The 25,174-nt window shown below is 46.6% G+C and overlaps 3 protein-coding genes across 4 annotated transcripts in view; 2 read left to right on the plus strand and 1 right to left on the minus strand.

Annotated features, from left to right (window-relative positions):
- The window catches only part of MBD4 (methyl-CpG binding domain 4, DNA glycosylase), a 332,365-nt gene that overhangs the window by 133,441 nt on the left and 173,750 nt on the right, over window positions 1–25,174 (plus strand). The window lies entirely within an intron of this gene.
- Window positions 1–25,174, plus strand: part of ISY1 (ISY1 splicing factor homolog) — a 285,043-nt gene that overhangs the window by 81,005 nt on the left and 178,864 nt on the right. The window lies entirely within an intron of this gene.
- The window catches only part of HMCES (5-hydroxymethylcytosine binding, ES cell specific), a 31,093-nt gene continuing 14,489 nt past the window's right edge, over window positions 8,571–25,174 (minus strand). For both annotated transcript variants that reach the window (XM_050781742.1, XM_050781741.1), the window contains exons 5-7: window positions 16,936–17,117; window positions 12,871–13,063; window positions 8,571–10,112 (exon numbers count right to left, since the gene is read on the minus strand). In XM_050781742.1, coding sequence (XP_050637699.1) covers window positions 9,876–10,112; window positions 12,871–13,063; window positions 16,936–17,117 — 612 coding nt within the window. In that variant the 3' untranslated portion in view covers window positions 8,571–9,875. The remainder of the gene's footprint in view (window positions 10,113–12,870; window positions 13,064–16,935; window positions 17,118–25,174) is intronic.

The raw sequence follows: 25,174 nt of genomic DNA on the forward strand, positions 1-25,174 counted from the left end.
GGGACCTCAACTTGGTCTCCAGAGAGGTAGGTCTTACAAAGTTAACACCAGCCTGGCCTGTAAGCTTAGTCATTCTGATTCCAGCGAGAGTTAGAGATTGTGACCTGGACGAGGTGTGGTGGCCAGAGTGGAGTTGCCGACCACAACTCAAACTGTGGTCTCAGAAGGGTGTTAGCTCTCCCTGAGCCTACTGGTTAAGCTGGAGTGCAAACGGGACCCAAAGGATTGCTGGGAAAATTAGTAGAAGCAGAAGGATCCCCAGCCCTGGGACACTCTGGTGTCCAGCATATGGGATAGTTGTCTGTCCAGTTGGGCAATAGGCCAAAGTCTATTCTGACAGATGTCCCTAAAAATGGACAACTGCAAAACAGGCCCCCAAGGGCAGTGGGAAATGGGGGAAGGTTCTAAAACAGTGGGTATATACTCATACCAGTGTGAGTGACCCTGGGCTGGGGTTAGGTGAGAATGCAGGAGAGCTCATTTTACCCCCTATGTTTTACCCCCTGTGTAAAAGATTGCAGAAACCACAGGTGGGGGCAGGACCTCCTGGCTGTAGACTGGAGGGGAGGGAGCATTGCTGGAGAGGAGCCCAGGACTGCTGCTACCCTTGATCTGGGCCTGGCAGACCTCTCTGGCGCCTGGGTGAGTTGCCACTCCATTCCATCTGCAAATCTTCATAACCCGCTGGGGCCTCCTCCCTGCTGCTTCCTGCTTCACTGAACTGCAGAGCCAGGTGCCAGTGAGAGTCTTACCTGCCCTGTCCTGGGCCAAGTGCTGCAGACACAGCAGTAGGCAAAACCAGTCCAGGTGCCTGCCCTGCCCAAGCTCCCTGGCTAGTGTGGAGACAGTGAATGATGAGGGCAGAGGTACCATCATCAGGACACAGACGGCTGTCGCTGGGGTCTGGGGGTCTGGGGCTCCTGTGGGCACCTAGGAGGCAGGTAGGCCTAGGCTGGCAGCTCCACCCCTGCTGCCAGCTCATGTCCTGGTTGTCCAAATCTGAATCTCTGGGGCTGGGCCTGGGAATCAGCCTTCTGACCAGCTTCCCAGGTGGTTCTGGGATTCAGAGGGCTGGGAAGGGCTGCAGCAGGGGGCCATGGGCACCAAGGCCACCAAGGCCTCAGACATCTGTCCTCTGTGGACACTGCTCCTTCCTGCCTGCCTGTTAAGTGCTCCATGAACAGAGTTTCATCCCTTCCTAAACCTCCCTCCCTAACTAAGTCCTCCACCTTGCTGACCATCTGTCCTTTGAGGACATCCCATCATGTCCAAGTGCCAGCCCAGGCCTGTCCCATACTCCTTGCAGGGCCAGCCAATAGGCCACCAGCAGCAAGGGTCCAGAAGAGGCCTTGGCACACCCAGGATGCTAAAGAGATGGTGCTGCTGGCCAGCTAAATCCAGTGCCCCAAAGTGCGTTTTGGGCTGTCCTTATTCCTCATTGCCTTTCCGTATTTCTCACCAAAAGCTACCCTTTGCTGTTCACACCACCTGCCTCCACTAGTGGCCGCCTCCTCTGGTGCTGCCTCCCACCCCTGCCACCTTTCACCCTCTCTTCATTCCTTGGCATGGGCCCCAGCTTGCTGTCTTCTCCACCCTGAGGCTGTAGGAGCACTTAAGCACCCAGTAGACCAGCCCTCAGTGAGACAAGCCATCCACTTTGCTGATAATATTGTGAGTTTCCCTTGGGGACCCAGCCCCAGGGTGGTCACATGACTGAAGACCTGGCCAATAAGTGTTCAATCAGTTGTTCACTTGGCCACAGTGATTAGGCCCGAAGTGGGTTCTTGATCCAGTGGGTTCAATGCAAGTCAATCCTGGGACTTCCCCTGGAACTGCTGAGAAACAGGTGCTCTTTCACTGGGATCACTAAATGTTAGGGATGTGGGCCAGCGTTGCCAGTAACTATCTTTGTCAACATATAGGGAGAGCTCCCCTGAATAAAGAGCCAAGATAGAGAAAATTGGAGCCAGGAAATGGACAGATGCTTAATGACATTAATGGAGCTTCTGGATCAAGCCATGCCTAAAGCTTGGATAGCCCTGACTATCCTGTGAGCCTATACATTGCTTTTTGCATACATTAGTTTGACTGGGGTTTCTGTTGCTTGCATCCTGGTCTCTCACTCAAAGGAATGAGTCACCTAACCCTCCCCACAAGCCCATCCTGGACCTTGTCATCCTTTCAAATTGCTCTTCCTCTGAACCACCCTTCTAGTGTCCCATTCTCTGCCCACAGGCCCCTCCCCTCCCTTTTTCCCAGCTTGCTCAGTTGGCCCCTTCAGCTGGGCGGCTTTCTGACTTTATGGGACCTGTGCTACTGTGGGGTTCACAGAGTAGGTCCCATATTCCTGAGAGGTGCCCTAAGTTGATGCCACATGACCACAACCAAGCACACCTGAGTACTCACTGTGTCTGGTACTCTGAGGACTCACAGGCCTGATCTCAACCTCAAAACAACCCCAATCTTGAAAAAGGGTGTTCAAGAGCCAAATTTACTGATGCAGTTGCTGAGACTCTGGGAGGCCACACAGCCAGGTCAAGATTCAAACCTGCTCTATGTGGCTCCAAAGCCTGTATTTTTCTGCCCTGATGCTTAGCTCCTACAGTGGGCTGGGGAGTCCAGGATCCACCATTTATTTACTGTGTCTCCTGGACTTGGCTTCAAGACGCCTCAATTCCAGTTGAACATTGAAGGCACTTGACACTGTGAGGCTAAGGAAGAAAGGGCTTTCTAGAGGAGGTGACCCTGGTACAGCAAGGAGGTAAAGGGCTTATGTGCAAAACAGCCCAGGCTTGAGCTCTCCTCTGCAGCCCAGTGCGGATTAGTATTAGGCGGGCAGGTAGGAGCAGGCCCCTGCTAGAGGCTCCCATAGTGGACCTATCTCCACTAGGATCTTTGGGTCTGGGGCAAGATTGTTCTCCCCAAGTCTGTTTCCTCATATATAAATGGTGCTAAGAAAGACTTTAAAATCACTCATCTGCTAACTAGGCAGAGTCTGATCACACTATCTCTGGTCAAGACCTCTAGCCTCTGCACCCCCAATCCCTTGAATCCTCCTGGGGTTAGCATTCTACCTGTCACCAGGGCTACTCTGCTTTCGATGTTGCCTCCTCCCTGTGAGCCTCCTCAACATCTCACCTCTGCCTTCTGGGTCCCCCAGTCTGCCTTCTCCCTGGCCCCAGGACAGCTCTGCAGACACTGCAAAGGCCCCATCCCAGGGTGTGTAGCCTTGGTGACTGGTAGAAGGGGATCTTCAGTCAATGTCCCTAGACCAACCTGGTCTAAAGCTGTCTCTCTGCCAGGGCAGGGCTTGGAGCTGAGCACAGGGCCTGTTGGGGAGGGTCTGAGCTCCTAGCACAAGGGGTGCTGCCATCTCACTGTCCCAGTCATCACATCTTGAGTGATGTGGCCCAGGGCATATTAGCTCTTCCAGCAGCTCCACCAGTTATGAACAGGCAAAGGTCCTGGTTCTTCCCACAGCAACTGCTGTTAGGGCTACTTACACTTGCAAGCTGGGGGCGGTGATACTTGCAGAGGTATGGGAGAACAAAACATCTCATATGCCAAGGGTTTAGTCCACAGTCATTCATTCAACACCTCCTGGATGGGGCCCGTTCTCTTGGACTGTGCCAGGCTGGGGGTGAATGGGAGCAGAGGCAGTGATGGGACGCAGTCACTTGCAGGAGAAGGATAGATAAACCAGCAAGCTCCTATTAGGGACATTCCAGACTGGAAACCCCACAGTAGCACAGGCTGCTGGGTTTGGGGAATGGTGAAAGGTGTAGTGGTAAAAGCAGTGGGGGAGATGTGACAGGGCATGAGGCCGGATAAATCAGCAGGGCTTCAGGTTCCCATGTAAACTCAACAGAGAAGGAAAACCAGGGAACTGGCTTGCACAATTGTAGGGGCTGATTAAGCAGTTTCTGTAAGGCTGTATCTCCAAGACTGATGGAGCTTGAAGTCCACAGGCAGGTGGTCAGGAGGGGAAGACCATGAGCACATGAACATACTGAAACCTCACTAGCACAGGGAGAACCCATAAGGACAGACTGAAACCTGTGTCTATTCTTATTACCTCTGACCTCACTGATGAAGGTAGAAGCTGGGACCCTTAGTCACAGAGCTAGACGTGCACACACCTGCCCCAGGAGTCAGAAAAAACTGAAGGAGAGTCCAGGAAAAGCACAACAATTGCAGGTCCAGGTGCTGCTTCATGCCCATCAGGTGAGTCAGCAGATCAGTAATCCAAATGGTTGCTTCCTTCCAAATCTGGTGAGAATCTGCCTCCTGGCCCACCCTAATGGAAAACATACTAGTCAGGGAGTTCTGGAAAATATGGTTCAGCCAGGCCAAGTTGGCATGTTGCAAAGCCCTCCCAATTCCACAGTTAAAAATGGGTGTGGGGGGTGGTGAGGAGGGCTTCCAGACCAGGTAGAACATTCTGGCCAACTGGAAGACACAGACTGCACATGAAGAGGGGCAGTGACTACCCAGCTCCTACTGATTGTTTTCAGAGCTTCCCAGTTTTCCAAATAATGTTAGAAGCAGCACCTCCTGAAAGTTTCCATGTCCCTCTCTGGAGGCTAGGAGTGGTCTGGACATCCAGGGAGGAATGGGGTAGGGTACCTCAGTGCAGCAGTGGTGCCTGGGTGTCGGAGGCACCTCCTCAAAATTTCTTAAAGTGGAAACTATACTATTACCTGAAATTTCCCATTATTTTAAAATATGGGCTTAAAAAACAAATACCCCATACCCATTAGACTGGCTACTATCAAAAAACAGGTCTGGGCATTGTGACTTACACCTATAATCCCAGCACTTTGGGAGGCCAAGGTAGGAGGATCACTAGAGCCCAGGAGTTCAAGACTAGCCTAGGTAACATAACGAGACGCCCATCTCTCCAAAAAATACAAAAATTAGCCGGACATGGTGGTGTGTACCTTTAATCCCAGCTACTCAGGAGGCTGAGGTGGGAGAATCGCTTGAGCCCAGGAGGTGGAAATTGCAGTGAGCCAAGATCGAGCCACTGCACTCCAGCCTGGGCAACAGCGCCAGACCCTGTCTTAAAAAACAAAAAACAAACAAACAAACAAAAAACACAGAACACAGCAAGTGTTGGCAAGGATGTGGGGAAACTGGAACACTTGTGCACTGTTGGAAGGAATGTAAAATGGTCCAACTGCTATGTAAAACAGTATGGCAGTTTCTCAAAAAATTAAACACAATTACTATGTAATCCAGCAATTCCACTTGTGGGCAAATACCCCAAAGAATGTAAAGTAGAGAAGAGCACATTCATGTTCATAGTAGCGCTATTCACAATAGCCAAAAGGTGGAAGCAGCCCAAGGATCCATTGACAGAAGAGTAGATTTTTAAACACATGATCTACCCATACAATGGAATATTATTTAGCCTTAAAAAGGAAAGAAATTCTGACCCATACTACCACATGGATGAATCTTGAGAACATTATGCTGAGTGAAAATAGCCAGTGACAAAAAGACAAACACTGCATGATTCCACTTGAATGAGGTATCTAGAATAGTCAAATTCACAGAGATAGAAAGTAGAATGGTGGTTATCAAGGGCTGAGGGGAGGGAAATATGGGGAGTTGTTTAACTTTCAGTTTTGCAAGATAAAAAAGTTTCAGAGATTGGTTGCACAACAACGTGAATACAATTAACAGTATTGAATGTATATTTTTAAATGTTCGGCTGGGCACAGTGGCTCACGCCTGTAATCCCAGCACTTTGGGAGGCCGAGGCGGGCGGATCACCTGAGCTCAGGAGTTTGAGACCAGCCTCGCCAACATGGCAAAATCCCATCTCTACTAAAAATACAAAAATTATCTGGGCATGGTGGTGGGTGCCTGTAGCCCCAGCTACTCGGGAGGCTGAGGCAGGAGAATCGCTTGAGGAGGCAGAGGTTGCAGTGAGCCGAGATCTTGCCACTGCACTCCAGCCTGGGGGGCAGAGCAAGATGTCTGTCTCAAAAAAAAAAAAAAAAAAAAAAAAAAGGCTTAGATGGCAGATTTTATGTCACATGCATTTTACCAGAATTAAAAAATAAATACGGCCGGGCGCGGTGGCTCAAGCCTGTAATCCCAGCACACTGGGAGGCCGAGATGGCGGATCACAAGGTCAGGAGATCGAGACCATCCTGGCCAACACGGTGAAACCCCGTCTCTACTGAAAAAAAATACAAAAAAAACTAGCCGGGCACGGTGGCAGGCGCCTGTAGTCCCAGCTACACGGGAGGCTGAGGCAGGAGAATGGCGTGAACCCGGGGGGCGGAGCTTGCAGTGAGTGGAAATCACGCCACTGCACTCCAGCCTGAGCGACAGAGCGAGACTCCGTCTCAAAAAAAATAAATAAAATAAATAAATAAATAAATAAATACATATTGTATGGGCCAAACAAAATCACTGTGTGAGCTAAATGTGGCCCGAAGTCCCCCAGCTTTGAGATTTCTCAACTGGATCTTCTATGAGGGCCCTTCTGGCCACTTCACAAGACAAGGAGCCCCAAATGGTCGTATCCTGAAGGAGACTCAACCAAAGGAAGCCATACACTGGTGAAAGCCAGAGACCTATCGGCCAGTGCTGAGCATCTACACCTGGGTAACAACCTCTCCATAGAGGGTTGTCATTAGGACCCCAGAGCCTTGCCCAGTGCATCCTATAAATATGCTCTCACAGAGGCTACTTTTCTTGCTCACCTCTTCTTGGCTCTCCCATCCCCTATCCTTCTTCTGGCTGCCTTGGTTAGGGACTGTGAAAGACTCTGCCTTTTACAACTTTCTGTGGTAGGACAGGGGGTTGGGTGGTGCCGTGGTTCACACCTTTAATCCCAGCACTTTTGGAAGCCAAGGGCAGGAGGATCGCTTGAGCCCAGGAGTTTGAGATCAGCCTGGGCAACATAGTGAGACTCCCATCTCTGCAAAAAACATGAAAATTAGCTGTGTGGTGGCATGCATCTGTAGTCCCAGCTACTTGGGAAGCTGAGATGGGAGAATCACTTGAGCCCAGGAGGTAGAGGTTGCAGTGAGCCAAGATCACGCCACTTCACTTCAGCCTGGGTGACAGAGCAAGACCCTGTTTCGGGCGGGGGGGGGGGGCGGGAAAAAAAAGTCTGTGTGTACTGAGGACCCTCTCAGGTGGAGAGTCCTCAGAGGAGCCTGAGCCAAAGCTCCTATCCCCAGGTAATGAGGTTCAACCCTTCCCATCACTTGTTCCTCACTCTGGTTGAGAAGAAAGAGGCCCAGGTAAGAATGGGGAGTTTCTACAGGCCCAGGAATCTAGGAGTCTGAGGTCTCACTTATTGCCTCTGGTTCCCCCCACAACACCCACCCTCTGGGCTCTTCTTGGCAACAAGCAAAATCTCATCCAACTTCCCCAAGCTGATACACTCCTCCCAAGTCAGGAGTCCTGTGGACTTGTCCTTAACTTATCTATGTCAAGCCATATTTGCTTGCCTGGGTCTGCTTCCACCTCTATACAAAGCAGGGTTCAGCTTTAGGTATGTAAGCCTTGCATGAGACAATGGATTAACATGGACTGCAGACAGGACTGAGGGGCAGGCACCTGTATCCATCAGGACCAGAAATCCCAGGGACCCTCTGCCTCCTCTAAGGCTACAGTGCGGGAAGCATACCCTTAAGGCTTAGAGCCAAGCCTGGTCACTGCTAGAGGGTGAAAGGGAGGGAGATGGGAAGGACTGCTATCTGGGAGCCAAGCAGAGGGGCCAGATGGCCACATCCTAGGCCTGCCCCCACCTGCTCCAGAGAATGGTAGAGGGCCTGGCTCTACCTGGCCACACCCAGACAGGCAGGTAGGAACTACCCTGTTTGGTCCCTGAGATTTGACTAAGAACGGAAGACAGGGGAAGATGCTCCATTGCTCTAGTAAGCAGGATTCAATGTTGGCAAGGTGGGAAAATGAAGATTTTTATGCCCCTGAAATACATGAAAATTTGGAGAGCAATTTGGCAATACCTAGTAAAGCCGATGACTTAAGAGAAAAAGAAGTTGCAGAATGCCCTTCAGTTTATGTAAACCTGAAACTCATAAAATGATACTGCATGCTCTCAGATGTAAGGACTTGCTTTTTTTTTTTTTTCCTCAGATGGAGTCCTGCTCAGCTGCCCAGGCTGGAGTGCAGTGGCATGATCTCGGCTCACTACAACCACCATCTCCCGGGTTCAAGCGATTCTCCTGTCTCAGTCTCCCAGGTAGCTGGGATTACAGGCACCCACCGTCATGCTCGGCTAATTTTTGTATTTTAGTAGAGACAGGGTTTCACCATGTTGGCCAGGCTGGTCTTGAACTCCTGGCCTCAGGTGATCCACCTACCTTGGCCTCCCAAAGTGCTAGGATTACAGGAGTGAGCCACCTCGCCCGGCCAGGATTTGTTTCTAACATCACATTTATATGAAAGTATAAAAACCTGAATGAAAAGGAAACGAGCCCCTGCAGGCATTATATTCTTTCATGTTAAAATGGAAATACCTCACCAAACTAATTTGCAACCATGAGAAACAGTGGGGAGATGGTAATGAAAAACAAAGGGAATTTCATTTTTGTCATTTATTAAACTGGAAGCAAATACGACAAAACAGTCATACTAGTAAGTCATCTAAATTTTTTAAATCTCTTAATAAAACAACCAAATCCCACGCAAATCAGTTCACAAGGGAGGCCCCGTCTTCACAGTGCGGGGTGACTGAGTGTGTAACTACGAGCCAACCCCCACCTCTCAACCGGAAGGGAGGGCACTCAAAAGAGGAATTTAGAGAAAAGGCGAGGAGGGCGGGCCTCGGGGAAGGGTCGGGGCGAGAGCCCCACCTGGCCCCCCACCCTTCCAGCGGAAAAGCCTGTGGCGTGGCGCTGCTGTCTCCCATTAACAGTTACGGGGCCGAGGCTTCCCGCTGATTGGTGGAAATTCCGATCGTCTGATCCCTGATTTGCATACAGGCTGGGGCCTGCACCACCACCGCACTAGTAGTAATCGGTCCGGTCGCCCGCAGCCAAGGCTGCGCGAGGAGCGTTCTGGGCTCGGCGCCGCCCAGTCCTCCTGGTCATTTCGAAAGCTGTTGGGGCAGCTTTTGTGAATGCCTCCCTTCTAGATGCTTAAAAGAGGAGTGGCCCGACACGGCTAGAAACTGGTCCTTTCCTTCCCACCTGTGGTAAGGACAGGTTCTGCTGTGTCAAGCACTCAACTCAGGCTGGTTTGAAGCTAAAGGATTCAGACAACTTGCAAGTATCAAGACTGAAATAAAAAGAAACATAACAAGGAGCCCACCACCAAGACTTGTAGTTATTTCCTCAGAAAGCCCCCATGCCCCGTTTGTGACAAAACCCATTCCTGAGGACTGATTCTAGAAGAAAAACAAGTAAGATCCAGAACTTTCCCCACCAGCATCATTTTCCAAAATGTAGGCAGAAGTTTACCAAACATAATTTATTCAGGAAAAAAATACATTTTAAGAACTTATTCTAAAAAACTGAAAGAGCCCAGTAGCTGAGCAGAAAATAGCTTACTACAAGGAGTACCAGATCAGGGCAGAGACTTCCCAACTGGGTAAAGCATGCTTTGAGGGAAGACTCCACCAGCCCTGCCAGGAAAAGGGCAGCAGGCACAGTGCCCCTATGGGGCCCACATGGCTGGTGACAGCAACAGGACACCTCTTCCAAAGCTGTCCACCAGCCCCACTAGGGGCTCCTACTCATGGCCAAAAAGGCTACTTCCCCATGAGCCCACAACTGTCAACACAGTGCCACCTCCTCCCAAAGCAAACACACACACATACAATGTAAGAACCTATTATCAGAACAGCAGTGAGGCAGACCCTGGCCTTGGTCTCTGAAAGTCCTGTGTCACTGGCTGTAAGGACGCTTGGCCACAGGTTCCTCTTCCTTCTCTCGCTTCAGCCATTGCTCTAGGAGTCCTGCAGTGCCTCTCTTGGTGGGGAGTGAACTCTTCTGCAGGAACTGACTGGACCACTGGGGAACATCTGACTCTTCCTTTTGAGGTGTTTTTGAGTCTTCTTTTTTGGGTGACTTTGTGGCCAGCCACTGCAACATCCTCTGGCTACTGCCACTTGCCTTGAGCTCCTAGGAGAAAGAGGAAAAAGCTCAAACCATTCAGCTCAAGCTTTTGGGAAAAGGCCAAGTCCCAGGGAAGAAAAAGGGGAAGAGGCATTAGGTACTTACCCAGGCTTGGAAAATGTTACTAAGGGCCAGCTGGGGCCCACCAGTAAAGAGTGGAAAGAGAGGAGTGTGCTCTAAGGGGCAGGAAAGCAGCTCTTAGAGAAGGTTTCACAGAGGATTGTGTGGGACCAGCCAGAGAAGAGAACTGAAAGGCATTCCAAATGTGCAGAGAATGAAGCATTCTCAGGGAAAAGAACGTAATTCGGCCGGGCGCGGTGGCTCAAGCCTGTAATCCCAGCACTTTGGGAGGCCGAGGCGGGCGGATCACAAGGTCAGGAGATCGAGACCACAGTGAAACCCCGTCTCTACTAAAAATACAAAAAATTAGCCGGGCGCGGTGGCGGGCGCCTGTAGTCCTAGCTACTCAGGAGGCTGAGGCAGGAGAATGGCGTGAACCCAGGAGGCGGAGCTTGCAGTGAGCCGAGATCGCGCCACTGCACTCCAGCCTGGGCAACAGCGTGAGACTCCGTCTCAAAAAAAAAAAAAAAAAAAAAAAAAAGAATGTAATTCAGCATGACCGGGGGGAGTGTTGGAAAATGAGACTGGAGAGATACAGAAGAATTTCTAACAGCCACTGTGATATGGCTACATTGTTTCCTCTTTGTGCAGACAATCTGTACAACCTCTGCTTGACTGTCACTACTCCCTATTCGCTTGCTTTACATCACACCCCAACCCTGAACTGAAAGGTTCTGAATTGGCACAATGCCACCTCTCCAGAATGTGACATCTTTTGGAGTAAACACCATGGCAGGGTTAGGTGCAGTGGTGCATGCCTGTAATCCCAGCACTTTCGGAGGCTGAGGTGGGAAAATCAAGCCCAGGAGTTTGAGAACAGCCTAGGAAACATAGGAAGACCCCATCTCTATAAAAAATTTAAAAAATGAGTCAGGCATGGTGGTGTACGCTTGTAGGCTGAGCTACCTGGGAGGCTGAGGTGGGAGGATCGTTTTAGCCCAGGAGTTCGAGGCTACAGTGAACTATGATCATGCCACTGCAGTCTAGCCTGGGCAACAGAGCGTGACCCTGTCTCTAAAAAGGAAAAAGAAAAAAAAACAGATCATGGCAGAAATAGGCAGTATCTAGTCCAAAATGAATACAGGTTGAGCATCCTAACCCTGAAAATCCAAGATCCAAAATGCTTCAAAATCCTAAACTTTTTGAGTGCTTACATGACTTTGAAGGGAAATGCTTGTTGGTACATTTCAGATTTGGGATATTCAGCTAGGAAGTATATAATGCAAATATTCCAAAATTTGAAAAAATTCAAAATCTAAAACACTTCTGTTCCCAAGCATTTTGGATAGGGATATTCAACCTGTATATAGAATTAGTTTTAGAGTTACCTAATTTTTAAAAAGTGCCACAGTTGCAGGAGTTTATCAGAATCGTGACAAAAGAAAAAAAGATGACACTGACTGTGGGTATGGAAAAAACTTTAAGAAAAATAGAGAGGGGACAGCTAGCTATTCTAACAATCATCCTTAACACGGCATTCTAAAATGTCTATTCTTGGAACATTCCAAGTATGTCCTACTTTAAGTCCCTCCATGCCACCTAAAAACAATCGCTACTCCTAAACCCTTACCCACAAATGTCAGTGGGGACCAGCTTTTTGCTCTGAAACTTCTCTCCCCACTGCAGGCCTTCTGCTTGTTTGCCTTCCCTCCCTAAAATACACCCTCTGGATCCTTGCTGATTCTAAGAAGTTAAGGTTCACGGTAGGAATGCTCTCAAATCCTCCTGAAGGAGACTAAGGACTGGAGCTCCTCCAACTTGTAGTTCAGAAAGCAAAGATACAGAAAAGAGACACCAAAAATCACAGCTGGTTGGGGATGGAGACACAATATGGTCAAGGGCTCCTTTGTCTTTCTCACAATCACTGTCTAGATTAGAAGTCCTCAAACTTGGTTTATCAGACTCATTTCATCAAAGAAGCTTTTTTTTTGTTTTCCTTTTTGTGGAGAACGGGGTCTCACTATATTGCCCAGGCAGGTCTGGAACTAATGGGGTAAAGCTACCCTCCTACCTCTGCCTTCTAAGTGCTGGGATTACAGGCATGAGCCACTGCACCCAGCTGAAGCTTTTTTTTTTTTGAAACGGAGTCTCACTCTGTCACCAAGCTGGAGTGCAGTGGCCCGATCTCAGCTCACTGCAACCTCCAGTTCCCGGGTTCAAGTGATTCTCCTGCCTCAGCCTCCCAAGTAGCTGCGATTACAGGCGTGGGCCACCATGCCCAGTTAATTTTTATATTTTTAGTAGAGACTGGGTTTCACCATGTTGGCCAGAATGGTCTCGATCTCGACCTCGTGATCCGCCCGCCTCAGCCTCCCAAAGTGCTGGGATTACAGGTGTGAGCCACTGTGCCCGGCCTGAAGCTTCTTAATTATACAAAAGCCCAAGCCTAGCTCTAAATGTTGATTCAGGATGTCTGGATAGGGTCTAGCATTTACATTTTGAAACAGTTCTTCTCCTGGGAACTCTGAGTCATAGCCAGGTTTGAGAATCGCTGCTCTACACTACCTTGCCGTGTACAAGGGGCATGAGAGCTTTTGATGGTCCAAATTAAAGGGCTGATCATAAAAGGCCACATCCTAAAAGAAAGGCACACTGACAGAAGACAGAAAGCTCAAAAAGGACTGTACCAGTCACAGGCCCCTACCTTTTTGACCACCAAGTCGACAGGAGCCAGACACTCAGGAGTATTGTTTCGCGAGTTGTTCACCACAGAAGAGACTGCATGGAAGGTGATGTTCTCTGTCGAGTGGATTAATTTCAGAGCTTCCTGAGTTGAGACTTCACCAAAGTCAAGCCATTTAGAAACTGCCTCCTCTCCATCTAATATGGCAGGCATCCTGGCCAGGGAAGTCAAGACAATGGTTGGGAGAGGTAGCGTGAGAATAAGGAGAGAAGGGAGAGAGACTTGAGTCAGCTGATAGCTCAGATATCACAAGGGGAGCCTGCCCTCCCTCTGCGCTTCACATGCTGATTGCTGCCATGTGTTCCCTGAGCACAGGGTGACAGGGCACCAGATTCAACACCTGGACAACCACATTATAAAGTTTCATGGCAAAGACAGTGATGAGTACTATGACTGGTCTAGGGTACTCCAGTGTCCACTCTAGCAAATTGGTAAACTTTCTATGACACTCCAGCCTAGAATGCAGGGAAAATAGTTCTTGAAAACTTGTCTATCAAAAGTAATCTCAAGCCTCACCACCTCTCAAAGACTTACACTAAGAAAATTGTGAACAAAAGGAAATGATGTGTCAGAAAAGCAGAGAAGGTGTGAAACATGACTCCTGGGTACCCAGAGGACGTAAAGAAAATATACTAGGTTTAGCTTCCAGTTTTATGTCCCAGTCAATGCAAAGTGTGGCACACACTTTATTGGGTGGTACAGTTGATTCATATACAGACAAATGTTCATTTGTCTCCTAAACATATATATAACATATAAAATAATGTTAAACACTGTAACATAAAACAATGGTACATTTTAAAATGAATGGTGATTTAGATTAAATGAAATGTAATTTTTAAAGGTTAATTACTACAAGAGAACTATATCACATGAAAGCATATTTTCACAGATATAACCTACGACAAGGCTAAAGCAGGTAATCCTGACAGATGTCACACTGCATTCTTTTCAGGAGAACTCCAAAAAATCACTTCAGGGAGTACTCAGCTCTGGCAGAAATTATAAAGGTAGAATACACGTATAGTCAGTTCTGCCAATGCTTATGTTTAAAATGCAAATCTGTTCCAGTGCCACTGATATATTAGAGAGTAATTGGAGCACAATGCAAATTTTGTGTTTGCTTATGCAGTTTCATCTGTGAGAAACACAAGGTGAATACAGAAAACTGCACCCAGCTGAACTGAGCCTTGTAGAAATACACAAAGTGCATACATCTCAAACACTGACTGCTACTTTGGCTCACTACATACTATTTCACAAAATTGTGTTTTGCTCTTCTTTTGCCTTTCTGAACTTTTCTATATATATAAAAAGACACACATTTAACATCTCAAACATGTCTAAGCTTCCTGGCTCAAAACATGGTAGGCAGTGCATGTGAATGGAAACATTTTAAATATTGAAGAGAAGCTTGAAATAGTAAAGAATCCTGGAATAAAAATCAGAACGTGATTATTTCCCGAGCAAAGGATATCAAGGAGTCCACATCAGTGATAATGCTACAAAAAAATAAATCAAAATGACCATGGCTGAAACAACTTCAAGAAGTACTCTGGGCCAGGCGCAGTGGCTCAAGCCTGTAATCCCAGCACTTTGGGAGGCTGAGATGGGTGGATCACGAGGTCAGGAGATCGAGACCATCCTGGCTAACACGGTGAAACCCCGTCTCTACTAAAAAATACAAAAAAAACTAGCCAGGCGAGGTGGCGGGCGCCTGTCGTCCCAGCTACTTGGGAGGCTGAGGCAGGAGAATGGCCTGGACCCGGGAGGCGGAGCTTGCAGGGAGCTGAGATCCGGCCACTGCACTCCAGCCTGGGCTACAGAGCAAGACTCCGTCTCAAAAAAAAAAAAAAAAAAAAGAAGAAAAAAAAAAAAAAAAAAAAGAGAAAGAAGTACTCTGGCCAGGCGTGGTGGCTCACGCCTGTAATCCCAGCACTTTGGAAGGCCGAGGCAGGCAGATCACAAGGTCAGGAGATCGAGACCATCCTGGCTAACACAGTGAAACCCCATCTCTACTAAAAATACAAAAAATTAGCCGGGCGTGGCGGCGTGCGCCTATAGTCCCAGCTACTCAGGAGGCTGAGACAGGAGAATGGTGTGAACCTGGGAGGCGGAGCTTGCAGTGACCCGATATCACACCACTGCACTGCAGCCTGGGCGATGGAGCAAGACTCTGTCTCAAAAAAAAAAAAAAAAAAAAAAAAAAAAAAAAAAAAAAAAAAAAAAAAAATTACTCTGAAGTCAACACTAACCAACTAACCAGGCCTAAAAGAGTAGAAGCAATGGAGAGATTCTTTAGCATATGGTCTGAGTGCCAAAAAACAAAAAATTGGAACCTTTCTCACAAAGAGAAAGCATTTGGCTGGGCGCCGTGGCTCACGCCTGTAATCCCAGCACTTTGGAAGGCCGAGGCGGGCGGATCACCTGAGGTCGGGAGTTCGAGACCAGCCTGACCAACATGGAGAAACCCTGTCTCTACTAAAAAAAAAAATACAAAATTAGCCGGGCATGGTGGCACATGCCTATAATCCCAGCTACTCGGGAGGTTGAGGAAGGAGAATCACTTGAACCTGGGAGGCGGAGGTTGCAGTGAGCTGAGATTGCACCATTGTGCTCTAGCCTGGGGCACAAGAGCAGAACTCTGTCTCAAGGAAAAAAAAAAGAGAGAGAAAGCACTTATTTATATATAAACAAGCATCTATATTTGACCTCTGCTCAGTGACTGAAAAAATAAATATAAAAATAAGCACCTAATTAGCCAGGCATGGTGGTGCATGCCTGTAATCCCAGTTTCTCAGGAGGCTGAGGCAGGAGAATCATTGCCTGAACTCGGGAGGTGGAGGTCGCACGAGCAGAGATCACACTATTGCATTCCAGCCTGGGCGACAAAAGTGAGACTCCATCTCAAAAAAAAAAAAAGCACCTATAAGGTTTATACAAAAAATATATAAATAAGACCTATATATAAATAAAACCTTAAATACCACAAGTGGCTCCTTTTAGTGCTAGTGGTGGTTAGTTCACTGGTTTCGAACATGGCGACAATTTTCAAAGCTTTCTGCTATTGGGAGAAGCCACAAGTACAGATGAAAATGCCGCTAAAGAATTTCTAGCAGTGATACAGAAGTTAATTGGAGAAGGCTATACATTGAATCAAATATTCAATTTTGATTAAACAGTATCTATTACAAATGCATGCCTCAAAGGAAATACGTTCAAAGGAGAAAAAATGTGCCCCAGGATTTAAGACTGCAAAAGATAAAAAATTTTACATAACCTTCCTTCCACAACTTCACAGTAACTCATGAGATGCATTTCTTCCAACACCCACTTCCACAAGCAAACTTCAGGTCTTGTCAAGGTAAAGTGCCATATTTATTGTAGTATGTATTTATGTATTTATTTACTTATTTTTTGAGATGGAATCTCATTCTGTCGCCCAGGCTGGGGTCCAGTGGAACGAGCTCAGCTCACTGCAAGCTCCACCTCCTAGGTTCATGCCATTCTCTCACCTCAGTCTCCCAAGTAGCTGGGGCCACAGGCACCCGCCACCACGCCCAGCTAATTTAGTTTTTGTATTTTTAGTAGAGACAGGGTTTCACTGTGTTAGCCAGGATGGTCTCAATCTCCTGACCTCGTGACCCACCCACCTCAGCCTCCCAAAGTGCTGGGATTACAGGCGTGAGCCACTGTGCCCTGCCTGTAGTATTTATTTATTTCTTAACCACTTAACATGAATAAAGCAGTGTTACTGTTTTATTAGGTTTCCGTTATTTTTAATGTGTCACTGACAACATTTTAAGTGTTGTCTCAACCCCATTTTCTCCTTAAGTTATGTGGTTTTTATTCTATCCTTTTACATAGTACAGTGATTTTTAGGAATGTATGTCATGTTAAAGTCAAACTGATTTTAACTTTACCTGGTAAAACGACTTGGTTTCCTACTCTCTAAAGCTACCTAAAAGCAGAGGACAAACTCTCCTTTGGATCCTTTTGGATCCAGGGGTAAGAAGTATGACTTGCCTGTGGTGGATGTCACTCAAGCCTTTGCAAGAATCCACTGTGATGATGGTATAGGAATACAGGACATCTCCTCCCTCTGGGGGCTCCCAGCAGTCAAAGATCCCAGCCATTGTCAGCAGCCTCCAGTTGTCCCAGACTTTCTCCCAGTTCTCAGGACTATCTGCAGCACCAGTGCTACCTGACTGGAAGCAAAATATATGGGCAGATTAGATGCACTCAGCAGACTTCTTCTACATGCAGGTTGGGTACTACTTCAGACTCAAGAGCATGGAAATCATTTTAAAAGTAATTCAGCCCATGTCTTACTAACCCCTCTGTCACCAAAGCAAAGAAGGTTGGTGGCAAATGCCAACTGAAGCTATAGATTCATGGCTCTTTAATACTTTCAGAATTTAACACCTTCACTGGACATTTAGGCCTTCCGTGAACTGACCCACCATTCTAGCTATCACTCATATTGTTAATTTGAACCCAAACCAGCTGTTGGTAAATGAAGCTCTCATGAAATTTCATGCTCCTGTCAATCTTCCTCTGCCCAAAATGTCCTTCCCACCCTTTCTTAATTGAATTGAATTTCATGCCAATTCCTACTTGCCGTTCAAAACTCAATTCAAGGCCTAAAATGTAGAAAGCTGGAAAGAACATCACTTCTATTCTAACAATAAGAAAAAAGCTGGATAATATGCAAAATCATAACTTTTCTTAAATTCATCAGAGAGGTGAGGTCGATCAATTTCCCTGAAATTTAAGAAAAGACAGGGTCCTCCAAGGGGCAATGGGACATAAGTACTGGCTTATTGGCAGCAACAGGAGGAAGACACAAGCCTTCATACAAGCAGGTAAGAATTCAGATAATGTTATTATCACATTTCTACAAGCAGCGTATGGGCTGGTAGGATAGTACAGAATCCCCGGGAGCTGCAAACCTCAGAGGAGTCTGAACCAGCTCACAGGCTCTTCTTCTTGGACGTTGCCAGTGCTCGAAAAAGACTGGGGACAGGGCAGGAGCCTGGAGGAAGCCATCCTCACTGTTGCATACTTTAAAGTCAAGCTCCCTTGCCTCACCTAATCACTTTTCCGGAACTAAGGAGCAAAAGTCTTAAGCTGCCAGGGAAAGGGTAATAATCCCTTTCACGTCTAGGATACAGGTAAAGACCCACAGAGGCGGCCGGGCGCGGTGGCTCAAGCCTGTAATCCCAGCACTTTGGGAGGCCGAGACGGGCGGATCACAAGGTCAGGAGATCGAGACCAGCCTGGCTAATACGGTGAAACCCCGTCTCTACTAAAAAATACAAAAAAAACTAGCCGGGTGAGGTGGCGGGCGTCTGTAGTCCCAGCTACTCAGGAGGCTGGGGCAGGAGAATGGCGTAGACCCGGGAGGCGGAGCTTGCAGTGAGCTGAGATGCGGCCACTGCACTCCAGCCTGGGCGACAGAGCAACACTCCGTCTCATAAAAAAAAAAAAAAAAAAAAAAAAAAGACCCACAGAGGCTGGGGAAGGAGAGAAAGAAAAAGCCCCCTACGCCCTGGGGAAGACTAAGTCACAGAGCCAGGTCTGCCTAAGACAGACTGAACGGAGAGCTGCCTCCACCTCTGTTTAGATGACAAACATTAAGTGACAAGCAGAAGCAGTCTACTTCTGGAAGAGGGAAAAGGGCACAAGAAAGACCCTGTCTAAGGCACAGGATCACAGGAAAATCCAACAACTGAAGAGAGCAGGGCTGCTGAGAAACCCTCTGGAAAGTCAATCCTTACCCTAAACAATGGGTAACACCAGAGCCCTTGAAAGCCTGTGATCAAACAAAGGCACTGTAATGACAACAAAGCCCAAACCCAGTTCAATTCCTGACAAGACTGACTTAACCTCATATATTAATGACCTAATAGAAGAATTTCCAGACATATTATTAATCTCAGTCTCTGTCCTACATATCATCTCTGGCAACAATAAAAAATTACAAGACACACAAAAAAAGCTAAAGCAATCAACCACCAAGAGACATACAAACTAATAGAACCAGATTCAAGAGGTTACATTTCCCAGATGCTAAAATTATCAGAGAACTTGAAGTAAAATTAATGTCAAAGACTCTTGTGGAAAAGGTGGACAACATACATGAACAGATAAGGAATTTTAGCAGAGAGATAGAAACTATAAGAAAGACTCAGTGAACTTAAAGATAGGTCAATAATGGCCAGGCGCAGTGGCTCATGCCTGTAATCCCAGCACTCTGGGAGGTCAGGCATTCAAGACCCGCCTGGCCAACATGATGAAACCCCGTCTCTACTAAAAATACAAAAAAAAAAAAAAAAAATTAGCCAGGCATGGTGGTGCGTGCCTGTAATCCCAGCTACTTGGGAGGCTGAGGCAGAATTTATGAACCTGGGAAGCAGGGGTTGCTGTGAGCCAAGATTGCACCACTGTACTCCAGCTTGGGTGATAGAGCGAGACTTCATCTCGAAAAAAAAAAAAAAAAAAAAAAAAGTCAATGAAAATTAGCCAAACTGAAACAGAGAAAAAAAGAAAGAAAAATGGAGAGAATATCCAAGAACGATGGGACAATAAAATCATCTAACATGTGTCATTAGAATCCCAGAAAGAGAAAATCAGGCAGAAGAAATATTTGAAGAAGAAAAAGCCAATAAATTTCCATAAATTATGAAAGATATCAAACTGCAGATCCAAGCAGCAAAGAGAATAGGCCAAAACACGTACACACAATGTATTCAAACAGCTGCCCTAAGAGAAAATCTTAAAGGCAGGGGTGGAGGGGAAGGCGGTGAGAGAAGCACACATTTATGCATTACATACAAAAGAAAAAAGACAGTTATACACTAGACTTCTCAAAAGAAACTATGAGAGCCAGAGACAATGAAGTGTATTTTTTTGCAGGACTGAAAGAAAACGAAACACCACTAACCCAGAATCTTATACACAGTGAAAAATACCTCTCAAAAACAAAGACAGTGGTTGCCAAAGGTTAAAGACAGGGAGGTATGGAAAGTGACTACTAATGGGTATGGTTTTATTTGGGGTTGATAACAGTATTGTGGAATTAGTGATGATGGCTGCAAAACATTTTGTGGGGTTTTTTTTTTTTTTTTTTTGATAGGGTCTCGCTCTGTCACCCAGGGTGGAGTGTAGTGGTGTGATCTCTGCTCACTGCAACTTCGACCTCCTAAGCGCATGTGATATTCCCGCCTCAGTCTCCCAAGTAGCTGGGACCACAGGCATGAGCCACCATGCATGGCTAATTTTACAGGTGTGACCCACCATGCCTGGCCAAGGTTTTGAATATACTAAAAACCGCTGTACATTTTAAAAGGGTGAATTTTATTATATGTGAATTATATCTCAATAAAAAGCATCATGATGACTTTTTAAAAATAGATACTTTTTCAGACAAAAAAAAAAAATCAGAATTCATTACCAGCAGACCCACACCACAAGAAAACTTAAAGTCTTTCAGGCAGAAAGACTGTAATACCAGAGAGAAAACTGCATCTATACAAATAAGTGAAGATCCATGAAAATGGCTAAAATGAAGGTACATGTACAAAGACTTTTATTTTTTACCACTCTAAAACATAACTGACCATCTACAGCAAAATAATAGCAATGTATTGTAAGTTTATAGCATATGTAAAAATAAAATGCATAACAGTAGCCCAAAAGACAGGAGGAACTGGGAGAATACTGTTGTAAGGTCTTTTCAATGGTAGTGTAGTGTATAAAGACAGAATATTATTAACTTAAAATGTATACTGTAAGCTGTAAGGCAACTACTAAAAACATTTTTAATAGGTAAAAATAGGCCGGGCGCGGTGGCTCAAGCCTGTAATCCCAGCACTTTGGGAGGCCGAGACGGGCGGATCACAAGGTCAGGAAATCGAGACCAACCTGGCTAACATGGTGAAACCCCAACTCTATGGCTCACGCCTGTAATCCCAGCACTTTGGGAGGCCGAGGCGGGCGGATCACAAGGTCAGGAGATCGAGACCACAGTGAAACCCCGTCTCTACTAAAAATACAAAAAATTAGCCGGGCACGGTGGCGGGTGCCTGTAGTCCCAGCTACTCAGGAGGCTGAGGCAGGAGAATGGCGTGAACCCGAGAAGCAGAGCTTGCAGTGAGCCGAGATCGCGCCACTGCACTCCAGCCTGGGCGACAGAGCGAGACTCCGTCTCAAAAAAAAAAAAAAAAAAAAAGAAACCCCAACTCTACTAAAAAATACAAAAAAACTAGCTGGGCGAGGTGGCGGGTGCCTGTAGTCCCAGATACTCGGGAGGCTGAGGCAGGAGAATGGCGTAAACCCGGGAGGCGGAGCTTGCAGTGAGCTGAGATCCGGTCACTGCACTCCAGCCTGGGCTACAGAGCGAGACTCCGTCTCAAAAAAAAAAAAAAAAAAAAAAGAGGTAAAAATAATAAGCCAATAATGGAGACGAAATGCAATTATAAAAGATTATTCCAAAAACAGAAAGATCAGGAGAAAAGGAACAAAGAGTTGATGGAACAAATAGAAAACTAGCAAAACAATGGATTTTAACCCAATCACATCAATAATTACCCATTAAATTAAATGTTCTAAACACAAATTAAAAGAATGATTGTCAGACTGAATCAAAAAGGAAAACCCAACTATCTGTAGTGTAAAAATTAAGTTCACGGCCAGGCACAGTGGCTCATGCCTGTAATCCCAGCACTTGGTGGGTGCTGAGGCAGGTGGATCACCTGAGGTCAGGAGTTAGAGAACAGCCTGGTTAACATGGTGAAACCCTGCCTCTACTAAAAATACAAAAATTAGCCGGGCAAGGTGGTGCGCACCTGTAATCCCAGCTATTCGGGAGGCCGAGGCAGAATCACTTGAACCCAGGAGGTGGAGGTTGCAGTGAGCTGAGACCACACCATTGCACTCCATCCTGGGCAACAAGAGTGAAACTCTGTCTCAAAAAAAAAAAAAAAAAAAAAGAATTAATGTATATTAAGCTAATATACATTAAGTTCCTAGACAGAGTAACTGACTTGTAGTAAGTGCTTAATATTTGCTATTATAATTTTTTTTTTTTTTTTTTTTTTTGACGGAGTCTCGCTCTGTCGCCCAGGCTGGAGTGCAGTGGCGCAATCTCGGCTCACTGCAAGCTCCGCCTCCCAGGTTCACGCCATTCTCCTGCCTCAGCCTCCCGAGTAGCTGGGACTACAGGCGCCCGCCCCTGCGCCCGGCTAATTTTTTCTATTTTTAGTAGAGACGGGGTTTCACCATGGTCTCGATCTCCTGACCTTGTGATCCGCCCACCTCGGCCTCCCACAGTGCTGGGATTACAGGCGTGAGCCACCACGCCCGGCCTTTTTTTTTTTTTGAGACGGAGTCTCGCTCTGTCGCCCAGGCTGGAGTGCAGTGGCCGGATCTCAGCTCACTGCAAGCTCCGCCTCCCGGGTTTACGCCATTCTCCTGCCTCAGCCTCCGGAGTAGCTGGGACTACAGGCGCCCGCCACCGCGCCCGGCTAAGTTTTTTTTTGTATTTTTTAGTAGAGACGGGGTTTCACCGTGTCAGCCAGGATGGTCTCGATCTCCTGACCTCGTGATCTGCCCGTCTCGGCCTCCCAAAGTGCTGGGATTACAGGCTTGAGCCACCGCGCCCGGCCAATATTTGCTATTATAATTGACAGATGTTTTTATAAATTAATCTTGTCTTGTACCAAATCATTTGTGTGTTACTAGATTGGCTAGACAGGGGATTTTCTTTTTTTTTTTTTGAGACGGAGTCTCGCTCTGTCACCCAAGCTCGAGTGCAGTGGCCGGATCTCAGCTCACTGCAAGCTCCACCTCCCGGGTTCATGCCATTCTCCTGCCTCAGCCTCCCTAGTAGCTGGGACTACAGGCGCCCGCCACCTCGCCCGGCTAGTTTTTTGCATTTTTTTAGTAGAGACGGGGTTTCACCATGTTAGCCAGGATGGTCTCGATCTCCTGACCTTGTGATCCGCCCGTCTCGGCCTCCCAAAGTGCTGGGATTACAGGCTTGAGCCACCGCGCCCGGCCGGGATTTTCTTTTTTAATTTACATTTCAATAGGTTTCTGGGGAACAGGTGGTATCTGGTTATATGAATAAATTCTTCAGTGGTGACTTCTGAGATTTTGGTGTACCCATCACTGATAGGGGATTTTCTGAGGGTGAAGCAAACTCTCTTGACTACTGAAACTGTGCCCCAGGAGTTAAAAACAAACAAACAAACAACAACAACAAAAAAACACCAATGACTAAATTCTTGGGCTTATAGGATAGCACATGAGAAAAGAAACAACTTGCTGAAACAGTGCAACTCCCTCCGCCTGTAAGATAACAAAACTCGCTGAATTGGTTGGAACCAATGTAACTGACTAGAGTATATGCAAAACAAGCTTGCTTATATCACAGCCTGAATTTCCACCACGTTTCATACTAACTCCCCCTGAATTTGCACATGAGACCTATATGGAGGCAGGAAGAGATAACTGCACATACCTGAAGACTTTCCAGGCCTCCCTTTTCCTTCCACCAATCACCTACTAATCCTAGAATCCATTCCCTAAACCTTTTTTTAATAAAAGTACTGCCTTAAAGCCAGCAAGGGAGACAGAGAGGAGCTGGACTCCTATCTTCTTGTTAGTCGACTTGCAATAAAAAACTTTTCTGGCGGGGCGCGGTGGCTCAAGCCTGTAATCCCAGCACTTTGGGAGGCCGAGACGGGTGGATCACAAGGTCAGGAGATCAAGACCATCCTGGCGAACACGGTGAAACCCCGTCTCTACTAAAAAGTACAAAAAAACTAGCTGGGCGAGGTGGCGGGCGCCTGTAGTCCCAGCTACGCGGGAGGCCGAGGCAGGAGAATGGCGTAAACCCGGGAGGCGGAGCTTGCAGTGAGCTGAGATCCAGCCACTGCACACCAGCCTGGGCAACAGAGTGAGACTCCGTCTCAAAACAAAAAAAACAAAAACAAAACAAAACAAAAAACTTTTCTCTGTTACCCAGGCTGGAGTGCAGTGGTGCAATCTCGGCTCACTGCAACCTCCACCTGCTACCTCAGGCTCAAGCTATCATCTCACCTCAGCCTGCCAAGTAGCTGGGACCAGCTACTCAGTGTCATGGTATTGGCTTCTAGCACATTGGGTAGCAAGTCCCTTTTACTCGGTAACACTATTTCCAGTCCTCAAAATGAGATGACAGGTGAACAAACAATTCCCAATTTTAACAAGCAAACTGCTAAGAACTCAGGTGTTTCAGCAGTGTCAGACTAAATAATCTAATTAAAAATAAAACATGAGGTTGGCATGTCTGATTTGTTTGCAATCTCCTGATAATGTTTTAACATGAATAGCTCAAATTATATCTTACAATGAAAGAGTTTTTGTTTTGTTTTTGAGATGGTGTCTCACTCTGTCACTCAGGCTGGAGTACAGTGGCACGATCTTGGCTCACTGCAACCTCCACCTCCTGGGCTCAAGTCATCTTCCCACCTCAGCCTCCCAAGTAGCTGAGACCATGCCCAGCTAAGTTTTTGTATTTTTGGTAGAGATGGGTTTTAGCCATGTTGCCCAGATTGATCTTGAACTCCTGAGCTCAAGCAATCCACCTGCTTTGGCCTCCTAAAGTGCTGGGATTACAGGCATGAGCCACCTGCCTGGCCTGAACCACTGCGCCCAGCTACAGTGAAAGTTTTATGAGGGAAACGTAGAGTTATGATATGACCTAGCAATTCCACTCCTAGGCATCTATCCAAGAGAGATGAAAACATGTATCCATGCAAAAACTTGTAAATGAATGTTCATAGCAGCATTATTCATAATAACCAAAAAGTAGAAATAATCCAAGTGTCTATCAACTGATGAATGAATTAACAAAATGTGGTATATCTTTACAAAAAGGAATGAAGTGCTGATCCATGCCAAACATGGATGAATCTTGAAAACATTATGCTAAATCAAAGAAGCCAGTCACAAAAGACCACACAGTCTATGATTCCATTTTTATGTAATGTCCAAAATAGGCAAATCCATAGACATGGAAAGTAGATTGGTGTTTGACAGGGGCTGGGCATAGTGGAGAATGAAGAGTGATTGCTAATGGATATGGAGTTTCCTTCTAGAGACAAAAATATTCTAAAAATAGAGGTAATAATTGCATACTTTGAATATACTAAAACATTCCTGAATTGCACATTTTAAAAAGGTGAATTTTATGGTAAATTATCTCTCAATGAGCTCA

Source organism: Macaca thibetana, chromosome 2 (genome assembly GCF_024542745.1).
Source record: "Macaca thibetana thibetana isolate TM-01 chromosome 2, ASM2454274v1, whole genome shotgun sequence".
Lineage (NCBI taxonomy): Eukaryota > Metazoa > Chordata > Mammalia > Primates > Cercopithecidae > Macaca > Macaca thibetana.